Source organism: Rhinolophus sinicus, linkage group LG01, assembly GCF_036562045.2.
Source record: "Rhinolophus sinicus isolate RSC01 linkage group LG01, ASM3656204v1, whole genome shotgun sequence".
Lineage (NCBI taxonomy): Eukaryota > Metazoa > Chordata > Mammalia > Chiroptera > Rhinolophidae > Rhinolophus > Rhinolophus sinicus.
In genome coordinates, this window is record NC_133751.1 from 195,285,307 (window position 1) to 195,309,864 (window position 24,558).

The 24,558-nt window shown below is 38.9% G+C and overlaps 1 protein-coding gene across 2 annotated transcripts in view; it reads right to left on the reverse strand.

The window, feature by feature from the left end:
- Nucleotides 1-19,258: 19,258 nt before the first annotated feature.
- The window catches only part of EPHA4 (EPH receptor A4), a 125,847-nt gene continuing 120,547 nt past the window's right edge, over nucleotides 19,259-24,558 (reverse strand). The window contains exons 15-17 of one of the 2 annotated variants that reach the window (XM_019753685.2): nucleotides 22,681-22,874; nucleotides 19,825-19,980; nucleotides 19,259-19,501 (exon numbers count right to left, since the gene is read on the reverse strand). In XM_019753685.2, coding sequence (XP_019609244.1) covers nucleotides 19,387-19,501; nucleotides 19,825-19,980; nucleotides 22,681-22,874 — 465 coding nt within the window. In that variant the 3' untranslated portion in view covers nucleotides 19,259-19,386. Of the gene's footprint in view, nucleotides 19,502-19,795; nucleotides 19,981-22,680; nucleotides 22,875-24,558 lie in introns of both variants that reach the window. The other variant, XM_019753686.2, reaches the window with a different exon arrangement.

Consider the following 24,558-nt stretch of genomic DNA (forward strand, 5'->3'; position numbering starts at 1 on the left):
CAGAAGTTGAATACCCATGAAATTCTCCCCCAGGTATTCCTTAGATTTCCCAGGAGTAGTAGCAACTCATGTGTGCTCAGCAATAAGGACACCCCTGCTCCACTGCTCCAATATCTTGCCAAGGCAATTAGCCACTGACTACAGGCAAGGGGCCCCTGGAGAAATAGTGTTCCACCATGTTATCAGTTCTCCACTGGTGGCTCCTCTAAACCCTGGGAGCGCCGACTCTGCACTATGGTCTATAGCATGATTGGACCGTGACTCATGAATATTTCATGAACATATATTCTTTACTTTCTGGCTTCACCACTGTGGTAGATTATAATATTGTTCAGAAAGCATTTACTCACTTGCTCCTTTCTCTTCACACCCATTGATATTGATCTTAGCTATGTGACTGGCTTTGACCCCACGTTGGGTGGAATGTACTTCCCTACCCTTAAGATTGAGCTCAGTCACATAACTTGTTTTTGCCAATAGGATATTAGTATATATAATGTATGCAGAAGGCTCAAATGTGCATGGCATTGTAGGGTGGTTTGTATACTGAATCTATGTGCAACAGCCAACTTATATCCTCCTTCTAGTCTCCAAATCAGTTCATCAGGCTAAAGCCAGAGTTGTAGACACCAATCCCTTCCAATGTTCATCTACGCTCTCTGTCCCCTTCAGATACTTCAGGACCAAACCAATCAAAATGAAACAAGGACCTGAATCCAGTTTTGGACTCAACTCGGATGTCTCGATGCATTTAACTAACAGTGACCTAACCATGTTCTTCATGAGTCAGCTTCTAGGATTTCATAAAAATGCCATTTGAAAACAAAACTTCAGAATAAGTTTTCACTGCCACCTTAAAAATTCAGGCTTAACATTTCCTTTTAGAGAGCAGTTTATAAAGTTTTCTCTGTTTAATTAGGCTATCATGAATCATAGGTCTTTCACATAAGTTAACTTACCACACAGGGTTAGTGGTATCTTTGCTGGCAAATATTTTACAAAGAATGCATTTGTTTCAAAAATAAACAGTTAATTTGGATGAATTTTAATAGCCACAGTATTTGATTCTGATGAAAATGTTTACTAGCAGCGTTTCTGCTTTAAAACCATTTGTTTCTATTATTTTGACAGAAACAAAATTTGGTTCGTTGTTGTTTGGGATGTGAAATGGTTTTGTAAGCATTTCAGCTTGATGCCCAGGCAGGCCGTCACAATAATTCTTCTCCAAATAAATGGGAACCACCATTTCTATTCATTACTTCAATAAGAAAAGTTTAAGCAGTGAAAGGATTTGCAAAACATGCATTATAAAAACCTTAAAGTAAATTGCAACAAAAGTTAGTACACTGTAAATATTTTTGCAAGGTTTTGGGCAATCTTTTCTTTCTATAAATATTTGTCTGTGCAGTAAAGTAATGCAAAATCAAAAGAGAAAAGCGTGTTGTCTCATTTATAATTTGTAACAGCAACTATTATTGAATTCAGCAGAATTGTATTGTGTGCCTTATGAATTATATGTAAGGTGGAAAAGTGGAGTAAATTTCATGCCAACATATTAAGCAACATAGAAGTGACTTCTGTAATTAAATCATTTTTTAATCATCAAAATTGAAAATAAGAGAAAACAACTTCTGAAGAAGTCCATGGTCAATCAGCTAAATAAACTAAAGTCATTCAGTCAACTAGCATTGATTGGATTTTAGCAGATGAAATTGACTTTGCTCCAACTCCACCCACTTCACAAACTAATTAAAAAAGCACATCAGCAACATCTTTAATCAGCTAAGGAAGATAAGTGGGCTTCAAAGCAATCAACTACAAAATCTGTCAAGAATAGCAATAGATCCTCAAAGAACTTCAGAGAGCTTTCTGAAAGTTACTCACGTCAATCAGAAGAACAAAAACTCAGAGCCATGTGCTTGTAATTTGGGGGGACCTTTCTGGACAATGTGGTTGACTTATAAGAAAACCATACACCAGCAGGGCATATATTAGCATCCAAGTCTCACTCGACTTCAGTCCATCCAAATTCCCATCAAGTAAGAATAATAACAATGCGTGGATCAGAAGGGCTTGAAGGGTCATTGGACAAATCATTTAAAATGTCTAGAAATGTACAAGCTCATATAGTCCTTAAATGGAATAGAGGATTATTAGATTACCTTTTGCAAGAAAGACTGGCTGCAGATCGGTAAAAGACTTTGCTTTGTGTCTCAGTCTCTTTACCATCCAAGACACCACAAAACATTTTGTTCATTTTTGAATAGAGGAATAAATAAAAGAAACACTTATGGCACAAAAAATGTTTTCTGCATTCAATGTATTTCCATTCTCAAAGTACTGGAAATCTAATTTCTTAATGAAAGATATCTAACTAGTCAAAGCTCTGTGCTATTGACAATCCTAGGTAAAGGATTCAGGACAAATCTGAAAATAGAAATTTCTTTCCTTCAATTCTCGGATGAAGAAAAGAAGAAACTAGAAAGGAAAGAGGAAAAAAAAAAAAGAAAGAAAAGACACAGAAAGACAAGGGAGACTATGCATGTCTAGTATGGTGTTAAGTTCAGACAGCCCTTATTAATCTTTAGTGACAACAATTTCTCTCTCTCTCGCTCTCCCTCTCCTCACTTTCTTTTCTATGGCCCAAGTCTTTATTCAGAATTATTGTTACCTTATACATATGACAATATTTATAAACCTTCCAAAAAATAATAAACTTTCATGAAATACCTTGACTCGGTGATTATGGGGTGGCATGGTGGATAATTAGGAAAGCTGGGGTATAGGAGTCACTCAGGGTGCTTCAGAATAGAAGCCATGTACCAACTGGCATGGAAGTACTTAAATATTGTAACAATGGCTTCAGCTGTACCAGGGCCTATCTGTTAAATATCAGTGCTGCCTGTTTTTTTCTGTGTCTGTCTACAAACTTTCCTGCATTCAGAAACTTATACTTTGGAACCAAGAAATTTAAAGTGTACATTGAATTTTAGAACCGAAAGGTATTAGAGATTAGGAAGCCCAAGTCCTAGTTTTAGAATCAGGAGTCATGAGTGACATGCAGGCCCTCACAAAGCTCTTTGTGGCAGTGTTCAGGCTAGATCTAGCTTTTTCTGAACTGCACAATATTCTTTTTCAGCAGCATCAAGCATAGAGTGTCTATTACACTAAGGAGATTTTCTATCACATTGGTCTACAGCTAGGAGAAAATCAATTTTAGGCTATCAACCAGAGAATTAAAAGTCTCACTTAAGATGTGACGTGTTACTGGGACTCATGAAGACGTGAATGTCTCCTACATCCTCCTCCTTCGAGACATTTGGTCAGATAACAATAATTATGGTTTCTTATACCAAAAGAATTGCCGAAACAAATGGAAAGCAATACTTTCACAGGTCTGCTTTGTGGAAATGCCACAGGAAATTAACCAGCGAACCACACATTCCTCTCCAGTTCTAGTTCACTCCTTCAAGAGGTTTTTGGTATTATAGGAAGAACATCATCTTTGGCAGCAGATGGATATAGTGCAAATCTCAGCACAGCCATTTTACAAGCAGTTAAACCTTGAGCAACTGCTTAATCTATTTCATACTCAGCTTTACAGCTATAGCTGTAAAATTAGAGTAATACCACTTGCAACCTGGTTGCGGTGGGAATTAAATAAGATAAGAAAGCTATTTATAGCTTAAAAGTCACCAACCTCACTTGCCTGTGGGTACAGAATAATGTTACATTTTCTTTTCATGTCTAGACTATTATGATCTGAACTTTTTCCATCCAACTCCTGGCCAATAGCCTTATCAAAGTCTTCTGAATGTTTCCAGCATCCTGCCTCCCATGTGGTCCAGAACAAATCCGTTGGCCTCTTCTTGGATCATCAATGCTGCTGACAACCCTTGTGATAGTGTTCCTCTTCTGGGAGATATCTTTTCACTATGGGACCCCACCCCCTTTCCCTGGTCTTATCATGAGCTTACTACTCAACCCTATCCCCCATTTCACAACTGGGAAAGGATTAGGGAGGATGAAACTTACCCCAGTTTAACTGAAGTTTAAGGTCACAGGGAATAACTCACAATTGCTACCATCCCACATGCCCAGATTCTGCCTTAGATCTTCTTAGTAGGTCAACACCCATCTTATCTCCCAGCCTGCCTCCTTATGCCAGGGCTCACTCATTCTAACCACCAGAAAGACACAAATACTCTCATGTCCACAGTCTAGGACCACCTTCACTTCTCCCGTTGGAGTCCCATAGAAGATAAATATCCTCTCCAGCAGCTCTAGGGCCAGCCATAGAGCTCCTTCCTTTCAGGACGATTGACAGTGATTAACCTTCTACCCAAGGAAAAATTGCCACCCTTACAAATGGTCTGGCCCAGTGGCTCAGACATGACATTTACAGCAGTGTACGGCATATTTCCCAAAGTTGGTCATATTCAATCTTAACATCATTATATATATATATATATATATCAAAAGAGTTATTCAGTCCAAATTGCTGAACCAGCCAAGGGTTTGTTGTTGTTGTTGTTGTTGTTTTTAATTTTTCAAAGTATTTCTTCCAAAATGAAATAGAAAATCATAACAAAGTATGTTATGGTTTGATCTCAATTTCTGCTTTCCTGTGAGCAAGTCTCAGTCACTCACACACACACACACACACACACACACACACACACACACACACAATCTAACTGAAAAATAGTAGGGATCCAAAGACAAATAATAGCCTGACCCTAAAAATAAGAATTTTTTTACAAACCCATAAATGATAGGGTTTCATCTGAAAAGCTTAAGTAATTTGTTTAGTCTCCCATCTACCACGGTACATAGTAATATCTGTGGCTATTGTTAATTATAACTAGGATTAATAGGACGCAGTAGTAGTCTGTAATAGCCACACAAATAAATGATACTCAATCTTAGGTAATAGTTCTCAGGAAACGGGAAAGCAGTAGGACCTGAAGATAAAGAATGCCATTTCTTAAGTGTCTATTACTGTGCACCTGGCCATTTATACCCTCCATTTACTTTCACACAGCAACTTTGAGTGTTAGACATCATTTCTGTTTTACAAATGAGGACAGCATGCGATTTGCCCAAGATGACCCAGGCAACAAATGATGGAACTACAATTCATGTCCAGTCATTTGACACAAAAGTCAGTGATCTTTCTTGTATCCCTCACACATTCTTCTATCTGCCTGGTAGCTGGTGATGAAGACGATGACACTAAAGATGAGAGAAGTGAAGGAGGAAGTACACGTGGAGTTTTGATAGCGTTATGATGCTTCACATATTTAATATAAGACTATGAGTTAAGGGTAATGACCGAATATGTCTTCTTCCCTTGAATTTCAATGCAGTAAGAACAAATCACAAGATTCATTCATTCAAGTAATTTAGCATTGCTTGGGCAGCTACCATGTGGCAGCCATGGTACGAGGCATAAAGATATTGACAAGAAAAATTAAAAATTCCTAAGATTTTTAAGAGTCTGTTGATCTTAGAATCTAGTGGGGGGAAGCAACAAGAAAATCAATAAGTACTCTGCATTGCTGGAAGCATTCTAAGCATGGTAGGCACAGGGTGATGTGAAGAATCACCTGGCTCAGACTAAGAAGATGCAGAAGACCTCCATGAGGCACCGATCAGCATCCTGAAGGATGGGCAGGCATTAACTAGGTGGACACAATGTACAGAAAGAGGAAACAGCATAGGTAAGGCACTGAGCCATGGAAAAAGGCTTGATGCACTTGGAACAGTCTAAGTAGGACAAGTTATACTTGGACAAGTTAAATTTGTACTCTATGGTTTACTTTCTCCACATGTGAATTAGAAATCATGAAAGTACCTTCTCTGTAGAGGCAGATGGCTTGTTTGAGATTAGGTGAATGCACACTTAGCACAGCTCTTGGTCCTCGGTAAAGGCTTAGTAAGTGGTAGTTCTTGTTATCATGGAGAACTTTGCAGGCCATCACGGATATGCTTTTGGTTAATAGTAGCAGAAAACCATGTGGGTCAAACTGACTGAACCATAAAGGAGACTTCTGAACTTCTGATATGAAAAGTCAGGTGTAAGGCCAGCTTCAAGCCCAGTTCAATTGGAGGTACAGCCAGTGGAAAACTAGTCAATTTTTAACAACCAACTGCAGGTAGAGGAAGAGGAGGAGGAAGAGGAGTAAAAGGAGGAGAAGAAAAAGAAGCAGCAGGCCTGATTTTTAGTGTTTGCAGATTTCTATGATATAAATACTCCCATTGTGGCCAATTCCAAGCTACTGACATGTCAACCAGCTCAAAAGATTCATGAAAATTTAACAATCCACTCTTGTAAGCTAGTTGGTACTTGCTGGTTCCAGTACACCATTGAGTCCTGTTCTGTTTCTTTGAGATTCTCTTCATCTCTGTGTGTCACCTCTACCTAAGGATGACTTTTCTTTTCTCATGATCCCAAAAGGGCTACCGAGGAAATGATGCTTTTTGTTCATGCGGGGGTGAGGTAGGGTTCCAGACAGATTGTTCCCCACACTATGGAAAAGACATCTCAAGTTTAACTCTGATTGGACCTCCAATGAACCAGTCATTGTGTGTCAAATGTTTACTCTGGTTTAGACTCATTGGGGTAACTATGAGGTCTGACAGTTAAGCTCACGAACTTGTTGCAACGATGTCGCTAAGCTTTTTTGATATCAGAGGGATTATTCATTATGCATTTATACCAACTGGACAAACAATTAACCAGGTTTACTATTTGGAAGTGCTAAAAAGGCTGTGTGAAAAAGATGAAAACAACCTGAACTTTTCTCCAATAATTCATGGCTCTTGCATCATGACAATGTACCAGCTCACACGCCACTGTCTGTGAGGGAGTTTTTAGCCAGTAAACAAATAACTGTATTGGAACACCCTCCCTACTCACCTGATCTGGCCCCCAATGACTTCTTTCTTTACTCAAAGATAAAGGAAATATTGAAAGGAAGATATTTTGATGACATTCAGGACATCAAGTGTGATACGACAACAGCTCTGGTGGCCATTCCAGAAAAAGAGTTATAAAAATGCTTTGAAGGGTGGACTGGGCACTGGCATCAGCACCTAGCTTCCCAAGGGGATTAATTTGAAGGCGACCATAATGATATTCAGCAATGAGGTATGTAGCACTTTTTCTAGGAACTTACTTGTCAGACCTCCTATAGCTGGGCACTAGTGTCCCACTCAAATGACATAAAGAGAGAACACATGTCCTAAATTAAAATGTGTTAGGTGCTATGAGAAAAAAAAAACCAAAGGGGATGGGGCAAAAAATCTCAAGACACAGTCTGGGGAGTTTAAAACGTATTGAGATGATAATGCAAAGATACTGGGAACGCAAATCATTGGAAAATTAGTCTCCCAATATCAGATGCCAATCCTTACTTGAAAAGCAAAGACTATTTCTAGCATCATGGCAGACTACATCAAGGAAATATGTGTATTACGTTAGCTCAGGCTTTAACTTCAGATATTTTATAAACAGCCAAGACCTAAGTTATAAAGACGCAATTTATGAGGATCTTCTCATTTCACAAATGATCATTTGTTTTGATTCTTAAGTTCCTGACCGTTTTGAAGGGGGAAAAGATGAACTCAATTAAACCTTAACTGAATGGTAAATGAGGTGGTGATTCTATTATGTCATCCACTAGATAATGCATAAGCAAGAAGAAACTACAGGGCAATTAGACCCCTGAGAGATTCTAATATTTCAATAAATCACAGAAATAAATTCTGAGCAATTTAAAGAATAAAAACTCTATTAATTGTAATGTTCTCTTGCCCATATAAAGAAAATTGTTGTGCATGTGTGTCTTTTTGCCTTTTTCTATCCAGTATTTCTTGAACTACTTTGCAACTTTTCAGCCCCTCACATTTGCCTCTGGCTGATTTTAAATTATGCTAATTGAAAGAGGGAAAAATGCTGGTAATGGAATAAAATGGAATGCTATTTCTTATAGCATCTGGTGCAATCTGAGCCATTTAAAAGTGCATCTTGTGGAATAGAGATCTGAATAAGCAATGCCAGTCTGATTACAAACAACATGGGTCTCATTAGAATACGTCAATCTGATTGCTAGGTAGTGATACACTGCAGATTACTAGGCCATAATTGCCTCTTACATATCATGTGTATAATATATAGTTTCTCTGGATATATGTTGAAGCTACTTTCTCTCATGGCTATATTTTCCAGCTCTACACAAAGCAATGTCTATGTTCAACTAAGTTGATTTTAACTAGGTCCGTAAGTCCTGATTCTATTTTCTTATAAGTATTCAAGTTTTCTACAGCAGTGCTGTAAACAAGGAATTATGTCCAGGGTGATTGCCAGAAACAAGATATGTCAGGGGTCTATTACCCATTCAACTGGGAGCAGTCAATGGCCCAAGGCACTTCCTCCAAAGGAAAAGGGTAAAATAACTGAGGCCAAAGCCCACAATATCGCTGCAAGTCTTAATTAGGTTGTTGATGTAAGTGTGCCATACATTTTTTCATTGTCAAAATCCATTTTGTTCTTTACTGTTACTAGAAGAATCCAGACATTTTAGCCCAGGTCATGACTTTGGCTTACATACTTCAGTTCATAATTTAAACCCCCTATAGGTGCTCTGAAATCAGGACTTGATAGTCATACTTTCTAGGATAGAAAGTCATACTTTCTCTGCAAAGCAGTCTCTCACTTCACATGCTTTATCCCCAACCAGTCCTGAAGCCACTTAGACCACAATGGAGAAAACGCAAATCTCCAAGCAGCTGCAAACCTAGGTAAGTATTATAAGTCCCCACTTAACAATGGTCAATACCGTGTTTCCCTGAAAATAAGACCTACCCTGAAAATAAGCCCGTTAAGATATCTGCCAGACGGATGCATTTAGTACATTATGACGATGTTCCAGAAGAAGATGACATGACTGTATTTGAATAAATGTAGATTGTTGTACATGGAAAAATAAGAAATCCCCTGAAAATAAGCCCCAAAGGAGCAAGCATTAATGTAAGACCCAGTCTTATTTTCAGGGAAACACGGTAGGTTCTTGGAACCTGTGAGTTGAAGTGAAATGACGTATAATGAAAAAATTACCATAGGCTAATTGCTATAAACAAGAGTTGTTTCTACAGCATATTTTGGTCACAGAAACATCATTAAACTTCTAAATAAAGACCCAAAACACTTCTAATATTAAACACTGAAATAAACGTGAACTATACACACACTTAAGAAAGATGAATAAAAACAAGGCAGATAATGATTTTCCAACCTGCTTATTTCACGTCGGGGTCATGGTGGCTGGAGCCTGTCCTGGCAGCTTAGGGTGCAAGGCGGGAACCCATCCCTGCACAGGACATCCTTCCATCCCAGAGTCCCTCACACACGTACTTATACTCACTCTGACTGGGATCATTTAGGCCAATTCACCTCACCTGTACATCATTGGCCGCAGCTGGGAGTCAGCGGTTTTTTGTGGTTTTTTTTTTTCATCTCACCAACGTTAGAACGAAATGATGTTGAACTAAACAATGTCAATGGAGGACCTGCTGGATTCAAAATATGCCTTGGGGTGTGGAGGTACGTGCACTGTGGCTGGGGTCACGGAGCAGGAGCAAACAACAACATGAGGTGTACCTGCTTGCCTCTCTCTTTCAGTTTTCTTATTTGAAACCCCAAAGGATAGGTGTCCAAAATGTGTTTCAGAGAACTGTCCATGGCGATGTCAAAAGGGTTTCTTCTTCAAATACATTTGGAAAATGCTAGTTAAACTGGGGAAACTGGTGTCTTTATCACAGGACTTCTCAGAGCCTTTCATGTACCAATGTGTTTTATGGGTCTGCAAAAGGGGGTAGCGGAATGCATCACTGCTTTCCAATCTTACATGGCCATAGAACCCTCCTGGCCCCAACTTACCATCCACTGACTAATACTCATTAATATCTTAAAATCTAATGATTTATCTAACTAGTTACCCAGTCTATTGTGTTACATTTGGACAGTACCACTCATTCACATGGCCTAACTAACCCATATAAACATTTGTGTTTGCCGCCCCTGCTTTCCACAGAATGATTACACCGTATTCTCACAAGATCCTGACAAAGTAGGGAATCCTTACTCCCATTTTAAAGATGAGTAAACTGAGTGCCAGGGGCTTTACGTGACTTGCCCAAGGTCACACAGGTAGTGAGTAGCCGAGGCAGGATTCACATTAAGTCTGTGTACTTTATTACATCATGCCCAACCTCTATTTCAGTTCATTTTTCTCTTGTCTTTGGATCCATCTTTGGTTTCTCTTTGGTTAATGACTAGCCTCTCTTTGTCACAGGCTGTCATCAAAATGAAGAATGGCATTTGAGAAGTGCTGTCCATAGCTTTTATGCTTAGAACACAAAAATGATAATTAAGGGAAATCACTGCTTCTTCTCTCACGCTATATAAGATAGTGGTATCTTAGCGAAAATAGATTACATTCTGCTTTTAGTGAAAAGTAGACTTTGGAAATTAATTCTCACAAAACACGGTGTGTAAGATGAATATTGTACTTAAGTTAGAGTTTGTTTCACTAGAGTGTAACAAAAATAATCCACAAGACAAATTGGTTCAAAGTAAGGCACCTGGCAATGGAATAGGTAGGCGGTGTTTAGGGAGGACTGCACTGGAATATACACCTGCTAACTATGGCATGTAGCGTCCTCATCAATCTGGAACAGTGGACTCAGTGGATTGCCCTGCCCATAAGTGCGGGCATCATCCTGTATGTTAAGGGCCCCAATAGAAAGACAGTCAGAGGAACGAGAAATTTCCCTTTTTTTTACCTTCTGCAATGAATGACTCCATATCCTCAGTATTTAACATATCTAAAGGCTTATTTCTAGCTCCTATCACAGCCTGATAAAGATCCAGGGTATCTTTTGGCAACTTTCCAGGGATCCAAGGTCCTTCCCTCTTGTGAGGCTGCCATGTTTAACATATGGCCTCTAAGGCTGCCACATAAGGGGAAGAGAAAGTGGACAACTGTGTTGAAGGCTTTATGACCTGGCTTGGAAGGGGCTTGCATGTCGACCTCCCTTATCTCATTGGCCAGCACCCAATCACATGGGCCTAACCTAATGATTTGAAGGCTGGGAAATGGAGTCTTGTGTGCACAGGAACAGAAACTGAAACTGTTGGGCAGCTAGCCTGTCTCTACAAGTACATGGAGCACCATCCACCTAGGGGAGGTCAGTGAGCGCTTCCTGTAGGAGTCCAGTGCATCCACACGCTTTTTGTCCTGCCTCACTGCTGAGCTGGGACATCTCATCGTCTCCCGCCCTGGGACCTCATTTATGTCACTGGTTGAATTGGTTCTCAGGTCTTTGGACTTGAACTGAATTACAGCACTGAGTCTCCAGCTGGAATATCATGGGATTTCTCAGCCTCCACGATTACGTGAGCCAATTCCACATGAAAAGTCTCTCGCTACGTATCTGTATTTCTTTATCTCCATACAGAGAGATCAATAGATGTTATTTCTTCTTGGTTCTGCTTCTCTGCAGGATTCTGACTAATGCAGTTGAGTTTCTATCTTGTTAAACAAGTGGGAGAAAAATGTCAAGCCTATCGCCTTCAAGTCCCAAATATGTTAACTACTCTCTGTATTAATATACTTGATTCTAGAGAAGTGTTTATTTAAGAAATAAACACAAAATAACCAGACATAATGCAGATTATTTTCATTTCAAGGCCTTGCTGGTAAAACTGAAATGCCCATCCCTGCTCTCTAAAGCCAGCTGCTCTTTGGGCTTCAGTTACTACATCATAATAAGTCTCAAGCCTCATTTTCAATTAACAGGGGCTTAGTCAATTAATAGTTTATTTAATGAAATGGTATCATATCTTCCTCCTTAGAACTGTGACCCTTAATATTTTTGTAACCCAGATCAATTTGGAATTTAATGAAATTTACGATCTTTCTCCCCATCAAATCACACATGTACATATAATCCTTAATACACACTGAACATACATTTGCACCATGTTTCAGTGACTCTCGTGGATCTCTGGGCGTTCCAATGTTTCCTCAAGAAATCCAAGTATCCCAGGTTAAAAGACCACGGTAAACATCGGTAGCTGGCCACTTAGATTAGCACCAAGGCTGTGTGAGAGGATATAGAACAGGGGATATTAGGCTTTTTCTCATTAAAAAGCCTCCTGAGCATAGCCACCATTTGTTGAGTTCTGGTTAAATGTTAGACCCTGTGCTAATGTTTTAATACATTTCGTTTTTATAAAAGCTCTTGGCACTATAATCACCACTCTACATACAAGGAAATGGGCACAGGGACATTAAGAAACTAGTCCTGGACTGAAAGATCCGTAAGAGGTAGAGGCTGAATTCCAACCAGTTTAGTCTTAATTACAATGTTAATAGAGAAACTTACAGAATCGAAGGCAGATTTGCTAATTCCTTGTTCTCAAGCACGAGGATCATTTAGAAGTCAATGCTCTCTACCTTCTAAATAAGCACATTCAATCAGAATGTAAGATTTTCTTGTTTAACCAAATGACAATCAACAATTAATTTAAACCACCATGCATATGGCAAAACTTATTGAAGACACAAGTAGATTCCAGGTTTGTATATGGCAACCACTTTATTATTTTCAAATGCAAACTCTTTGCATTTAGTTTGCTATTTTACAATTTTACAAACTAGGTATAAAAGACCATAAATAAATGACATAAGTTATGTGTACCTAAGTTTCATGAAGGGAAGAAAAATACCTTGACAAATTAAAACAAAATAGAAAAATCTATGTCTAACTCAAGAGATTGCTCAAATTTCAGAACATGTATGAACCAAGCAATGTTCTGTTAATTTCCTTTTCAGTATGAACTAAATTATAATACGCCTTATACATTCTAATTTTAACCACAGTCCTTGCATATTCCAACATACTTGGAGTGATAAAAAATAATAATAAATGCACTCTTCAGTGTGTATCAATGTTTGATGTTGTTTGGAGAATGTTAAATAAGTGAAAATATTGCTTCTAGAACTTTCCTTTACTGGTCAGAATTTAAGTGTCTTCAGACAAATATTGAGGCTATAAGTGTGTATGGATTAATACACATATCCTTCACAGATTGAATACAAGAGGTCTCAAAACACACACACACAAGCAGTGTAGTGAGCACAACCTTTCTTTAAAATAACTATTTTAAAAACACACCAGAACGTTATATTCGTAGTATTGTTCAAAATAATTTGGGGCCAGTGGACACACGGTGAAGCTACTTGATTTGGTGCAGGGGATCAGCTTAATGCTTCCTCATGGAAGATCTGAGCTCACTCGGCCAGCACTCACAGGCCAGCACTCACACTCACGGGGCTAGACACAGCCCCTGCAGTTGACCTCCTGACCTGACCTCTGGGGAAAGGTGACCTGCTCAGAGATTCAACATCATTTCTTTATACATATTTTTCAGGCATCAATGCATAGGCACATCCCTTTAAAAATATATTAAAGTCCCCAAAAAGGGGTGAATTAACTTTGTCACTCTGGCATAGTTCTAAGAATACAATGCCATGCACCCTGTCAGAACGCAATAAATATTTATTGATGATTTTCTTTACTTATTCAACAACATAGGGTTCAGAATCTTTTGTTTCCCATTTTTCCCTGATTTGATGTTATAGCTTATATAAATGGCTACAGTTTCTGCAACCATAGCTTAGAATAAGCAAGGCAGCCACTCAAATTATGAAACATGGCAGTATGTTGGCTGGAGTTTGGTATACATATCATATTAAAACAGAATCTTCACACAGTGGGCCTCAGATTCTAGAAGGCTGATACACTTTTGAGGGCCATAGGATTTAACTGTATATTAATAACTGTAGAACTTTCCTTGTAATGGGGAACCTGAAATTGCTTGAGGCCATTTAATCCCAACTATGCTAACCTCAAGAGTCACTGGCATATATTTTTCTGTGACATTGGGAGACAAAGTATTAATCCAGGACACATCATCTCAAAGCTGACACACATGTCTACGTTCATCTCCAAAAGTATATGAATTGCATATATTTGTTCGCATTCAACAAGTCCATTTATGCAAGAAAACAAAGGCTACTTTTATTCCACTTGGGGTTACCAGATAAATTCCATCCCCTTCTCTCTCTCCATCAAGGAACTGGTGATTCAGACGAGGAATTCAATCAGAATTTGTGACTTTGATGATGGGTTGTCACTCAAATGGGTTCATATTCTAAAATTATTTCACCACTAAGGTGAAAATGCCTCTGCCCAAAGCTGTAGAATTACTTATTAAGGTTAGTGTGGCAGCTACAAAACACACTTATAGATACAGGACATTTAATATTTCTGGGTTGTCTTTCTAAGGGGATGGGCATGGTTTCAAGGCCCACTAGCTCGTGTGGCTCTTATCTCAGAACTGGTGGAAAACCAGAACTTTCCAGGTGTAGCATTCCACAACATTCACAGGCAGTTCTAAGCATGAGGTTATACACGCACACACGCGCACACACACACACACACACATTCACACCTATGTACACACATCAAAACAGATAATCAAGCTCATATTTAGTCTAGGAAAAAAATATATTTATATCACTGCAATGGCACACCCTGGGTAAAATGTTACTTCAGCAATGCATATCATCAGCAGCTCCTGGGAACTGGCTTTGTTTCGTGTGGTGGCACCTGACCTGGTGTCCATAGTAAAACCTGTAGCCTTTGGTCACTTGCTGCCACACCAATACAGCAGTGACATACAGGGATGAGATATGGAAATACATATAAATAAAACCACGAGGAGTTTGGGAACAGGGTTCTGCAGAGCTGGTGCTTCCAGACAGTACATTCCTCAGTGCAACCGGAGAACAGATGCCGAACCTTGAATGTTTGCTGTTTCTTTCACTGTGAAAGGGGATTTGAAAGTCATATGTTTATTCTTTTCAGGTAGGGGTGCTGTTTCATGTGTCTTTGCTCCAGAACTGGCACAGTAGAAGCAGAAGAAACACATTTAGAAGGAACCCAGGAGGGTGTGTTCTGTTTTCTTCTGTGCGCTTTGTAATCAACAGGAAGGGCTGTGAGGCCAAGATAGAGAATCCACTCCCTGTAGAGAAAAGAACAAGACTTGAGACAAAACATCCACCAATGTGGCCCGCCAGCTGTCAACCAATATTGCCAGAAAGAATATAAGTACTCAGAAGTTGGTAGGGCTCAGTACGAAGTAGTTCAGGAGGGACATCTGAATTCTTACTTTGCTCCTGCGAAAAACGACAACTGTAACAACCAAAAAATAATGTGTGTTTGCAGCTTAATTATAACTCCTCTCAGGAAGGGACTATTCTTATTGCTGTTACATGGATGAGGACATTGAAGCATAGAGAGGCTAAGCTGCCAGCTCATGTCAGTCACACTTTCTGAAGCAGCAAAACCAGGATTCGAAGCGACACAGTGTGAGTCTCTAGCAGTGTGAGAACAGCCTCTCTTTGAAATAAAAATGCTGAGTTGTTTGTGGTTCAATTGTACAAGATGAGATGGGCTCGGAATTGGTGAAAGGACATACGAGGCCAATTGTCCCTACTGTAAGAGCCTGGATACTAGCAGCCTGTCTTTCCAATGAGGGAAATTGTGTATCTTGGGAATAAATCTGCAAATCACAATCTGCCCACAGTCAACACTATAACTAAAACAAATGCAAACTAAGACATGAAAAGTACTGGATGTTTTTCTTAAAAAGAAAGGAACTTCTAAAGAATCAGATTATCTAATGAGTAAAGGCTCCATACAATCTGTATGTAGAAGGCAGAGAAAGGGCACCTGGGGTCAGGGGCACAGTGAGAGGTTTGGTGCTCCAGTGAGAGTGGTCTTGGGGGCTCAGGCCCAGCGAGAACTAATCTGCCACAGATGCCCCATCAGTCTAGAATCGAACAAGGCTGGCACAGCACAATGAAATCATTGGGGCCCCTCATTCATAAATAATGAACTCAAGACAAAAGAAGCAATTTCTCTTCTTTCCTTTGTGACATCTAATAAGATTTCCTCTTGGACTATATCGCCCACCCTAGTGGCCATGTCGGCAGTTGGTGACCTCGAGTGTACAGCAAAGATTAAGACCAAAGTGCATCTTTACAGACAATTTTGCTTATTTTATTAAACCACTTATTTATCTGCTTATATATATATGTATGTATGTGTGTGTGTATATATATATATATATATAGGTTTATTTATTGTGTGAGGGAGATAAATAAAATTTAGTTTCTTTGAGGTAGATGACCATTATTTAAACTTACATAAAATACTTTAGTCTATTTGGAGAGAGAGAAATAAAGTTTTCTTATAAAATAGTCAGATAGAAATTACTTCGTAAACAATTTAAAATTATAAATGTGGCTAAGGGTGTAACTACCAAGGAAATCAAGATGCCACTTGTCAACATTCTTTATTGTGACAATCATGAAAATAATGAAAGAAAAGGGATAAGGTCTCTTTTTGCATTTGATAGACTTACTGATTTGCAGATTCACAACTGAAAGATGGATGCATAACACTTGGGAAAACTTGGAGGAAGAGTATACTTCTCTTCTGTGAAATCCAGTGTGTCCCACATAAGACTATTTCATATACACTTACAGCATGTGTCAGGAAAGAAGTTAGTATTAAAGTATCATTATCTCTAATTTACAGGTGGAAGAATTGAGTTATAAAGAAACGTGGACTGAATTTCCCAGTGTTGACATCTCAGTTGGCTTGAGAACCCATCGCTGTGTATCTGGATGCCAGAGTCTGGACCCACGCCCTGGGAAACAATGCAGCATTCCTATTGTCCTGACCTTGATCTTGTAAAATGTGTAACTTCACGGAAGCAGTGAAGTCAACACTCTTACTGCTACTGGATATTATTTTAGACATCCGGAAAATACATTTTCTGGCTTTCCCGTTGGCCTGGAGTCTAACTCATACATGTGTTAAAATTAAGATTCAGGAGGCAACCTTTGAATGAACGTTTCATATTCAACCTTTTTCCAATCCTCACCTGATTATTTCATTTCCAGAGGTACTTGCTGAGAAGTAACAAAACGACACTAACTTGTTAGGATTGATCTTAAAATGGATACACTCTCTTTTGAAATGTCCTGCTTTAAATATGCTCAACGTTCAGAAAAATACCTCAAGTCTTGAGTTGTTGACTTTAAGAAAGCAAAACTTTTCATTATTCAATGCATGCAAGGGAACATTCCCTTTTTACTTATAAGATAATGCTATAATGCTATCTTACTTGAATTAGTCTGTTGGGATTAAAAATAAAATACTCCACAGCTTTGCTGAAAGCAAAAATGTTATAAACGTTTTTTTAAAGCAAGCAAAAAAAAAAAAGAAAGAAAGAAAGGAAGAAACCCCAAACTGAAAACAACCTACATTTATCAACTTTTACATGAATATCCAGAGCGCCTAGACTTTAGCAAAAGTGGTGATATGATAAAACAAAAATTGCTGGGACAGTTTAAAAAACAAATTTCACATTCCTTTTGAACAGAAAAGCTTTTATAACTAATGTTGCAAAAGGTTTTTACTAAACTTCCATGATTTGACAGCATCACATTTAACATTCCTTGCTCTATAAGAAATAGCTTTCAGGATAAAACCTGAGGGGTGGGGTGGGCAGAAATGTCATTAAAATTAGCCAAGCTCTTGTTTAAAAGTGATAAAAATGGAAGTTAAAAAAATAAATTTGTCCAGTCAAAAGAGTCAGGCTGTTGGCTTCTAGGAATGAATAAAGCCATTTATTTTACATGTTTCAAGAAGAAAATTCCAGGATTAAAATAGAAGCATCTTAATGTTCATGGGCTTTCTGAATGAAAAGCATGTTTTTACGTAGGTTACTTTCTGATAATGAGAAAGTTGAGTTCCAAGTCTTACCATTGACATCTAGGTAAATTTCCCTGGATGACCCTGTTTGATACAAGGGGTACTAGAGCAGAAAATAAAATGAAACTAATAGAAAAGATCCTCTAGCACTTCTCAACTGAAACCAACTCAACAAAGAATGAGACAAGTTCACGACCCAACAAGGTTTGAGGTTACTACCTGGTACCCAGAAGACGCTCAATAAATATTTGTGTCATGAATGAAGGGCACCAAAGGGCAAGAGGAAACCCATGGAAGAGAAAGCACAGCCAGCAGGGACCCGTTCTCTCAAACCTGACAGCATATATAAGACCAGGTCTTATATTAATTTTTGCTCCAAAGGACGCATTAGAGCTGATGGTCCAGCTAGGTCTTAGTTTTGGGGAAACATGGTAGTTCGTAGTTTATTTCTTCCTAGAAGAACAGTGGGGAAGGCATATTGGTTTTTGTCTCCACTCCCATTGAAAAGAGAAGACCGAAATCTTGAAAGAACCCCAAGCTAGCTGATAGATATGAAAGAATATTTACTGCTCAGTGTTTCAAATAAGATCAAGTTTTTTAACAAAAATAGTTTTACTTGGAGAAAGATTTATTGAGGGTTCTTTTGCCTTACCTTGGAGATTTGGGTTTGCTTCTTCAAAGAAGGGAAATGTGAACGTTCCCCATTCAAGATTGTCACAGTCCACTATCCGTAAGGTAGTTATGATAAGTTTGTAGCGTCCCAAAATAAGATTTTATATGGCACAGCCTCAGACCTAAAGAAACAGAACTCATTTGTCCACTTAGGGGGTATGGTGCTTGGGTCTTACTATTATTATTATTATTTTAAATCCACTTTCCTTTTATTTCCAGCCCCTCATGTCTCCGTAATCCACCAGATGGCCTGAGCACTGAAGGAGCAACACTGACATGTGGTTTTCACCTAGGTTTTTATCCCCATGGTATGAACCAAGCCTTAAAAGCTACAACTGAGTCCTTCAAATATGTTCCAGGGCCTGGTCTTCATTCCAGTGAAAGGAAGATGACTGTAAATTATGCCACAAACAAAATACTATGGTTGTAATTCCAAATGGAGAGAGGAGCCAGGATGTCTCAGAGAAGCTCAGTGTTGTCTGGCAGCAAAGACGGCAGCAAAACTCGGAGGCAGTGTCCTATTTATACAGGTACATGTATTTTACAAATTGGTGACGTACGGAAGAACTTCTGAGAAACGATTTGTTCCAGGTCTAATTCAAAGGACGGTGGTCATTTCTGTAAGCCCCACATTTTCAGCAATCTGTACACCAAGCAATACTGCAGATTTTTTTTTTTTTTTTTTTTTTTTAATTTCAGAGGGTGAAGACGAAGTAAAAAAAGTGCAGTTCTTCAATTAAAGTGCATGGATGAGGTAAACTAATTTCAAGAGTTTTGAGTTTATTCAGTACGGGCTCAGACGGGAACCATTCTGCCATGTATCTGCTGCATTTGGGTTCTCATTGCCTGGACACTGTTCAAAATCTTATTCTGGTGTGTGACAGCTGTGATGCCAATTCGTGCCAGGTCACTGTATGGGGGAGAAAAATGAGGAAGAGAAAATGTTATGAGGGCTGAGAACCTCTTTCCCGAGCTTCATGCAGACACACATTTGAATCAGCCACAATTCATACAGCACAACAAGGCAGGTGTATTAAAATGTTTAATTAAGCAATTTAATGCAACAATGTAGGTGCTTTATAGAGGCTGTGTAAAATCATACTCAATTAAAATGAAAAGCATTCCAGTTTTCTTTTTTTTTAATGGGTAGGATGATTATGCAGCTCAAAGCAAAAAAGGAAAATACTATTAAATCTAGATTTACCCTTTCGTGTTACATCGCTGAGTACTTACTCCTGGTTCACGTGCACTACCGCCTCTAGTGTGGTATAACCAGCAGCCGTGAAATTATCCTTATACCGGTCCATTTTAATGGCCTGCAGCCAATCACCCACCGATACCACGGCAGAGAATTCAGGGGAGCTTGGATCCAACAAGGCAGTGTTGGGTCTGGAAATGGAACGAGAAAGTGTCAGTGAGAAGACAACAAGACTCAGAAGTCAGATTGCCTGAAACAGGCAAGGGGAGCTGAAACACCGCGAGAAGGCTGTAGATGGAAGAACCATCATCAATCGGCATGTGATTTTTTTGCCCCTAATTTCACAAAGCTTCTAAGGCATGTGTCAGTCACCCTATTTGTTTTTAATTTCATGTCCCACATTTTTTATGTGACCCTCTTAATGCATTAATGATCATAGCAAGTCTTTTAAACACCCTAGCCTGGGGTAAAGACTGGTGGGGCCCTTATGGCTGCTCTGGACACAGTCGTTGCAGAAGGAGCCCAGTGCCTGTCTGCACTGAATATTACAGATTTTATTTCAGCAACTATGGAAACCCTGGTGAAGTATGAGTAAGGAAAACGGTGAGCTTGCAACCTGCCAGACTTGATGGAAACAGAGAAAGCAGCAAGAGTTCAAGTCCAGAGTGCTACCAGCCAGATTTGCAGGCAGTCTCCGTGCATCCGAACAAACTTGGGACAACAGGGAGTTAATCCCCTCTTTAATCAACCTATGCCTGACCAGCACGTGTGCCAAGACTGGCAGGAAGAATGGCTACTTTGATCACTGTTTGACTGTGGAATGTGCTTCTCGTATTCCCTTGCTGGGGCTCCTAAATAATCATTTCAACAAAACCTGAGCACTTCTTATTAACTTATTTATTAGTTTACACATTTCTCAGGCCAGGTGTTTTATATTAGGTCATTGTTAAGACCTACTATAGTTCAAGGCAGGAATTCTGCCATTCTTCATAATATTACTATATAATAAATCATACATTAATGGAAAGTATTTAGTAAGAGAATTAGTCATCTTCATCATCAAAATATCTAATAATCACAGGGTAGACATTTACAGGGTAGTTTCTACTGCCCTTGCGACAAATGCCTGTATAGCATCACCGCCACTTAAGTTATATTTTCTTAAAGTTGCCTTTTCTCTAGAAATTATGAAATGAGGTTGATCTTAACATTTTGACCTGATTTTCATCCTGAGACTATGTTGCTTGAATACAAACATTTACATCAGAAGTATACCATCACCATTGAATTTTCAACCAAAAAACACAATTATTTTCTTGTAAAAACAAAATTAAGTCAGTATAATGCCTTGACTCATTTTCTACATAGCAGAAGTAATCCAATTCCATTTTTTATTTTCATGTTTACCCAAGTTATTTTGATTTGCATTACGTCTTTTTCATGTAACTATCTCAACAGACTTGTTTTATTAATGTTTTGTGCCCAAATAATAGCTTGCCTTTGTAACCTTTCTTTTATGTCCATTATTTCAATCATATCCAATTTTCTAAGTCAAATTCTGCAGACTTTTATGGAAAGAACAATCAAGATTTCATACTTCCCCCAATTTTGAGTCAATAACAAACATTATACCACATGGAATTTTAGACAATAGAGTTAAATATTTGTCGACTGAAATATTTATTAAACAAAGACCAAACAGTTTGTGTTTACTTCTAACTTTAACCAAGAGCATTAATAGGCAACATGTAGACTCCCTGAGAAGGTCAAAATGACCTTAGGATGAAAATATCCTCCGTCCATATCAATTAACTCGAAGGGACATTCTCAAGCTTGTTCTGGAAGTCTCTGTGCCCTTTGGGGAACACCATGACATTTGCCTAATTTTGTACTCAGTCATATATCATGTTACACTAACCCCCCATTATCAGCAAGCGGTGATAAGCATCAAAGCTGTTTAAGTACCATCAGTGAGAGAGAGAAAAAATTAGAATTGAGGAAAGTGTATCCAGTAACTCAATTTGTTCTGCACTTTGGTGCTAAGCACACATTATGCAATATTAGCAGCTGCATAGTTTATGCTAGCAGGAGAAGCAGCAAGTATTGGCCTTAGGACCCTCCGACAAAATACAGGGGAGCTGGAGCTGGAGATGGAAAAGCTAGAGGTTTACCTGGGAATAGAAGAAACCACCTACATGTAAAAGAGGACTTAGAGCCATCTATTTTCATCCTCTCAGTAAACGGGAAACAACAACTGGCCCAGAAATGTTAGTTGTTTTTGTTTTTTCTTTTTAGGTCACATAAGCTACCAAATGGCAAGAGTAAAATGCGAATCCAGCCCCGATGTTATAGCACTGGACACTATACAAAGAGCTTGACCATTAAGCTCTTTGTATAGTGCCCAGTGCTAAGGGATCTGAAACCCTAAAAGAGAATAGGAAGTATCTCTTGCTACAATTAACACTTTCTAAGTCAACTTAAAATTGCAGTGCATAAAGAGGCCATCCTTATTTTTCACTTACCCAACGTTCCTTTCCCTTTTCAAAATATAGCATCTAGTAACCTGATCGTTTTCCTTAAGTACTTCTCATCCTTCTTCCTAAATTTTCAGGTCCAGCATCATAAAATAAGCACTTTAGTTATTTCTTTGTTGGTTTTTTAAAGAATTTGTTTTTCTTACTACTCTATGAGGCCTGACAGGTATTTGGCTCTTCAAAATGGTGAAGAGAACTAGCATAAATACGCCAGTAATTGAGAAAGAAACCACCCAGGTTGCAGAGAGCTGTGAAGTGACCTCTGAGTAAAAAGACAAGAATTAACCTGAGTCAGCACTCGCCCTGCCATCTCTAATGTGTTCTTTCATACATCACTATTAGGAAAGCATGGCTCACCTGGAGCTCTCGGTTCCCGTCCTCTTCAAGCTGTTGGGGTTGCGGATGAGTTTGTCCAACATGTTGACAATCTGCCCAAATTTAGGCCTGTCACTTCTTTCCTTCTGCCAGCAGTCTAGCATCAGCTGGTGGAGTGCAATGGGGCAGTCCATTGGAGGGGGGAGCCGATAGCCTTCTTCAATGGCTTTAATCACCTACGGAAGAAAACACAATGGTTTATGTTAAGCTGCCAGGCAAGCTTTGTTAGATGTTCGCCCTCTTTATCAGCAAGTTCCCTATACATCAAGCTGCCAGCAAGCTTTGGGAACAGCTCCAATTCCTTTACAGAAGCCAAAGCTGGACCTGAGTATCACTGGCAACAGGGCAGGCAAGCCAGCTGCTGCTATGAGGTGTTCTCAAATAGTAGGCCATGCGAATCTGAAATTCTAGAGTGAAGATGCATCAGTGTTCCCAAGTGATGGACCCAATGAGATCAACAACATGGTGTTGGCCTGACCCTCAGAAATCACATGGCAATGACCCTCCCAGTCTGCTATCCAGCATCAGCTAAACATTGATAGCAAAAGGGACTCAAACCCAGACTTAAAGACCTTTCTCAGGGAGAATTAATAGTTTCCCCCAAAATGGAATTCCCCTGCATCATTTTAAGCCTGTGTCCTCTTGTCTGACAAGAACCCATCTTCCAGACCTCCCAATCCAGAAGATACCACCTCTCTCTGACATAGCATACTTTTCAACCGCTCCAGATGCCAAGCCATTTTTACTTTTGGGAGACCAAAATACATCAGAATACAATTCTGTATCTCTTTCTTGGTCTCAGTTGGCTGTCAACTGACCCCATTTAAAGTGTTAGTGAGTAGATTTTTTTTTTAAAGTATTAGCAAAAAACTTTTTTTAAAAATTAAAATTTATATTTTAAAGGGGGCACTTACACATCTAAGGAAAGAAGTTATAATGGTAGATGATAATTATCTTACTGGCCAGAGGGGTTTCCTTTCTAATAAGACAAATAAATTATTCAATGGTCTTTCTTCTAATTCTAATTTTACCAATCTGTTTTTAGAGGTATTTTTTCTCATTGGCTTTTCTCTAAACCCTCCTTCATGGCATAAATTCCGGTAATCCAGTATGGTATGACTCATGCCAAATTTAAAGAGGGGAATTACTTCATAAAATCTTGGCTACTCATATGATTTGTTTATCAGTATCCTATATGATTTTGGAGGTGCTTTTACTTGTTTGGGGAATTTAAAAAGTTGTATGTGTTTTAAATCAATCTCCTCCCCTCACCCCCATGGAAATGATAGCTGCTAGTAAAACATGCAGTGGTTGCGGCCATCTCAATGAACACACTGGATTCACCCTGAGGTGAGTCTATCTACTGCTGAACAGAAAATGTTCAATTCAGTTGGGTCTAGTTTCTGAGCCCTGGTATGACTGTTATCTTTTTAACCAGCACACTGTTTTAGTTTAACCATCACCTTGTGATTTATTAAGCCCTCTGATCCTTTTCCTCCCATGTATTTTTGCCAACATCCTATTGTAGTAGTATTTTTTTTTCACCTCTTCTAAAGTAGACTTCTATATGCTTGCTATCTTACTGACCATTATTCTATTTATTTCTGGCAGTTTCGTTAGGTCAGCTTGATCCCCTCACTTGCTTTTATCTTCCAGGTGCATGGTGTTGATTCTGGACTTGATGAAAACGTTTTACACTGGATTAATGAGAATGCAAGCAGCACTGAGCTAACGCCAGGGTAACACAATTTGTTATAAACCCTCAGACTGTTTAATACTTTTTCATTAGCTCTCTATCCACTGCCAGTTTGGAAGATGGCTTGTGGGTTAACAAAGCATATTTTCTCAGTTTACTGCTGA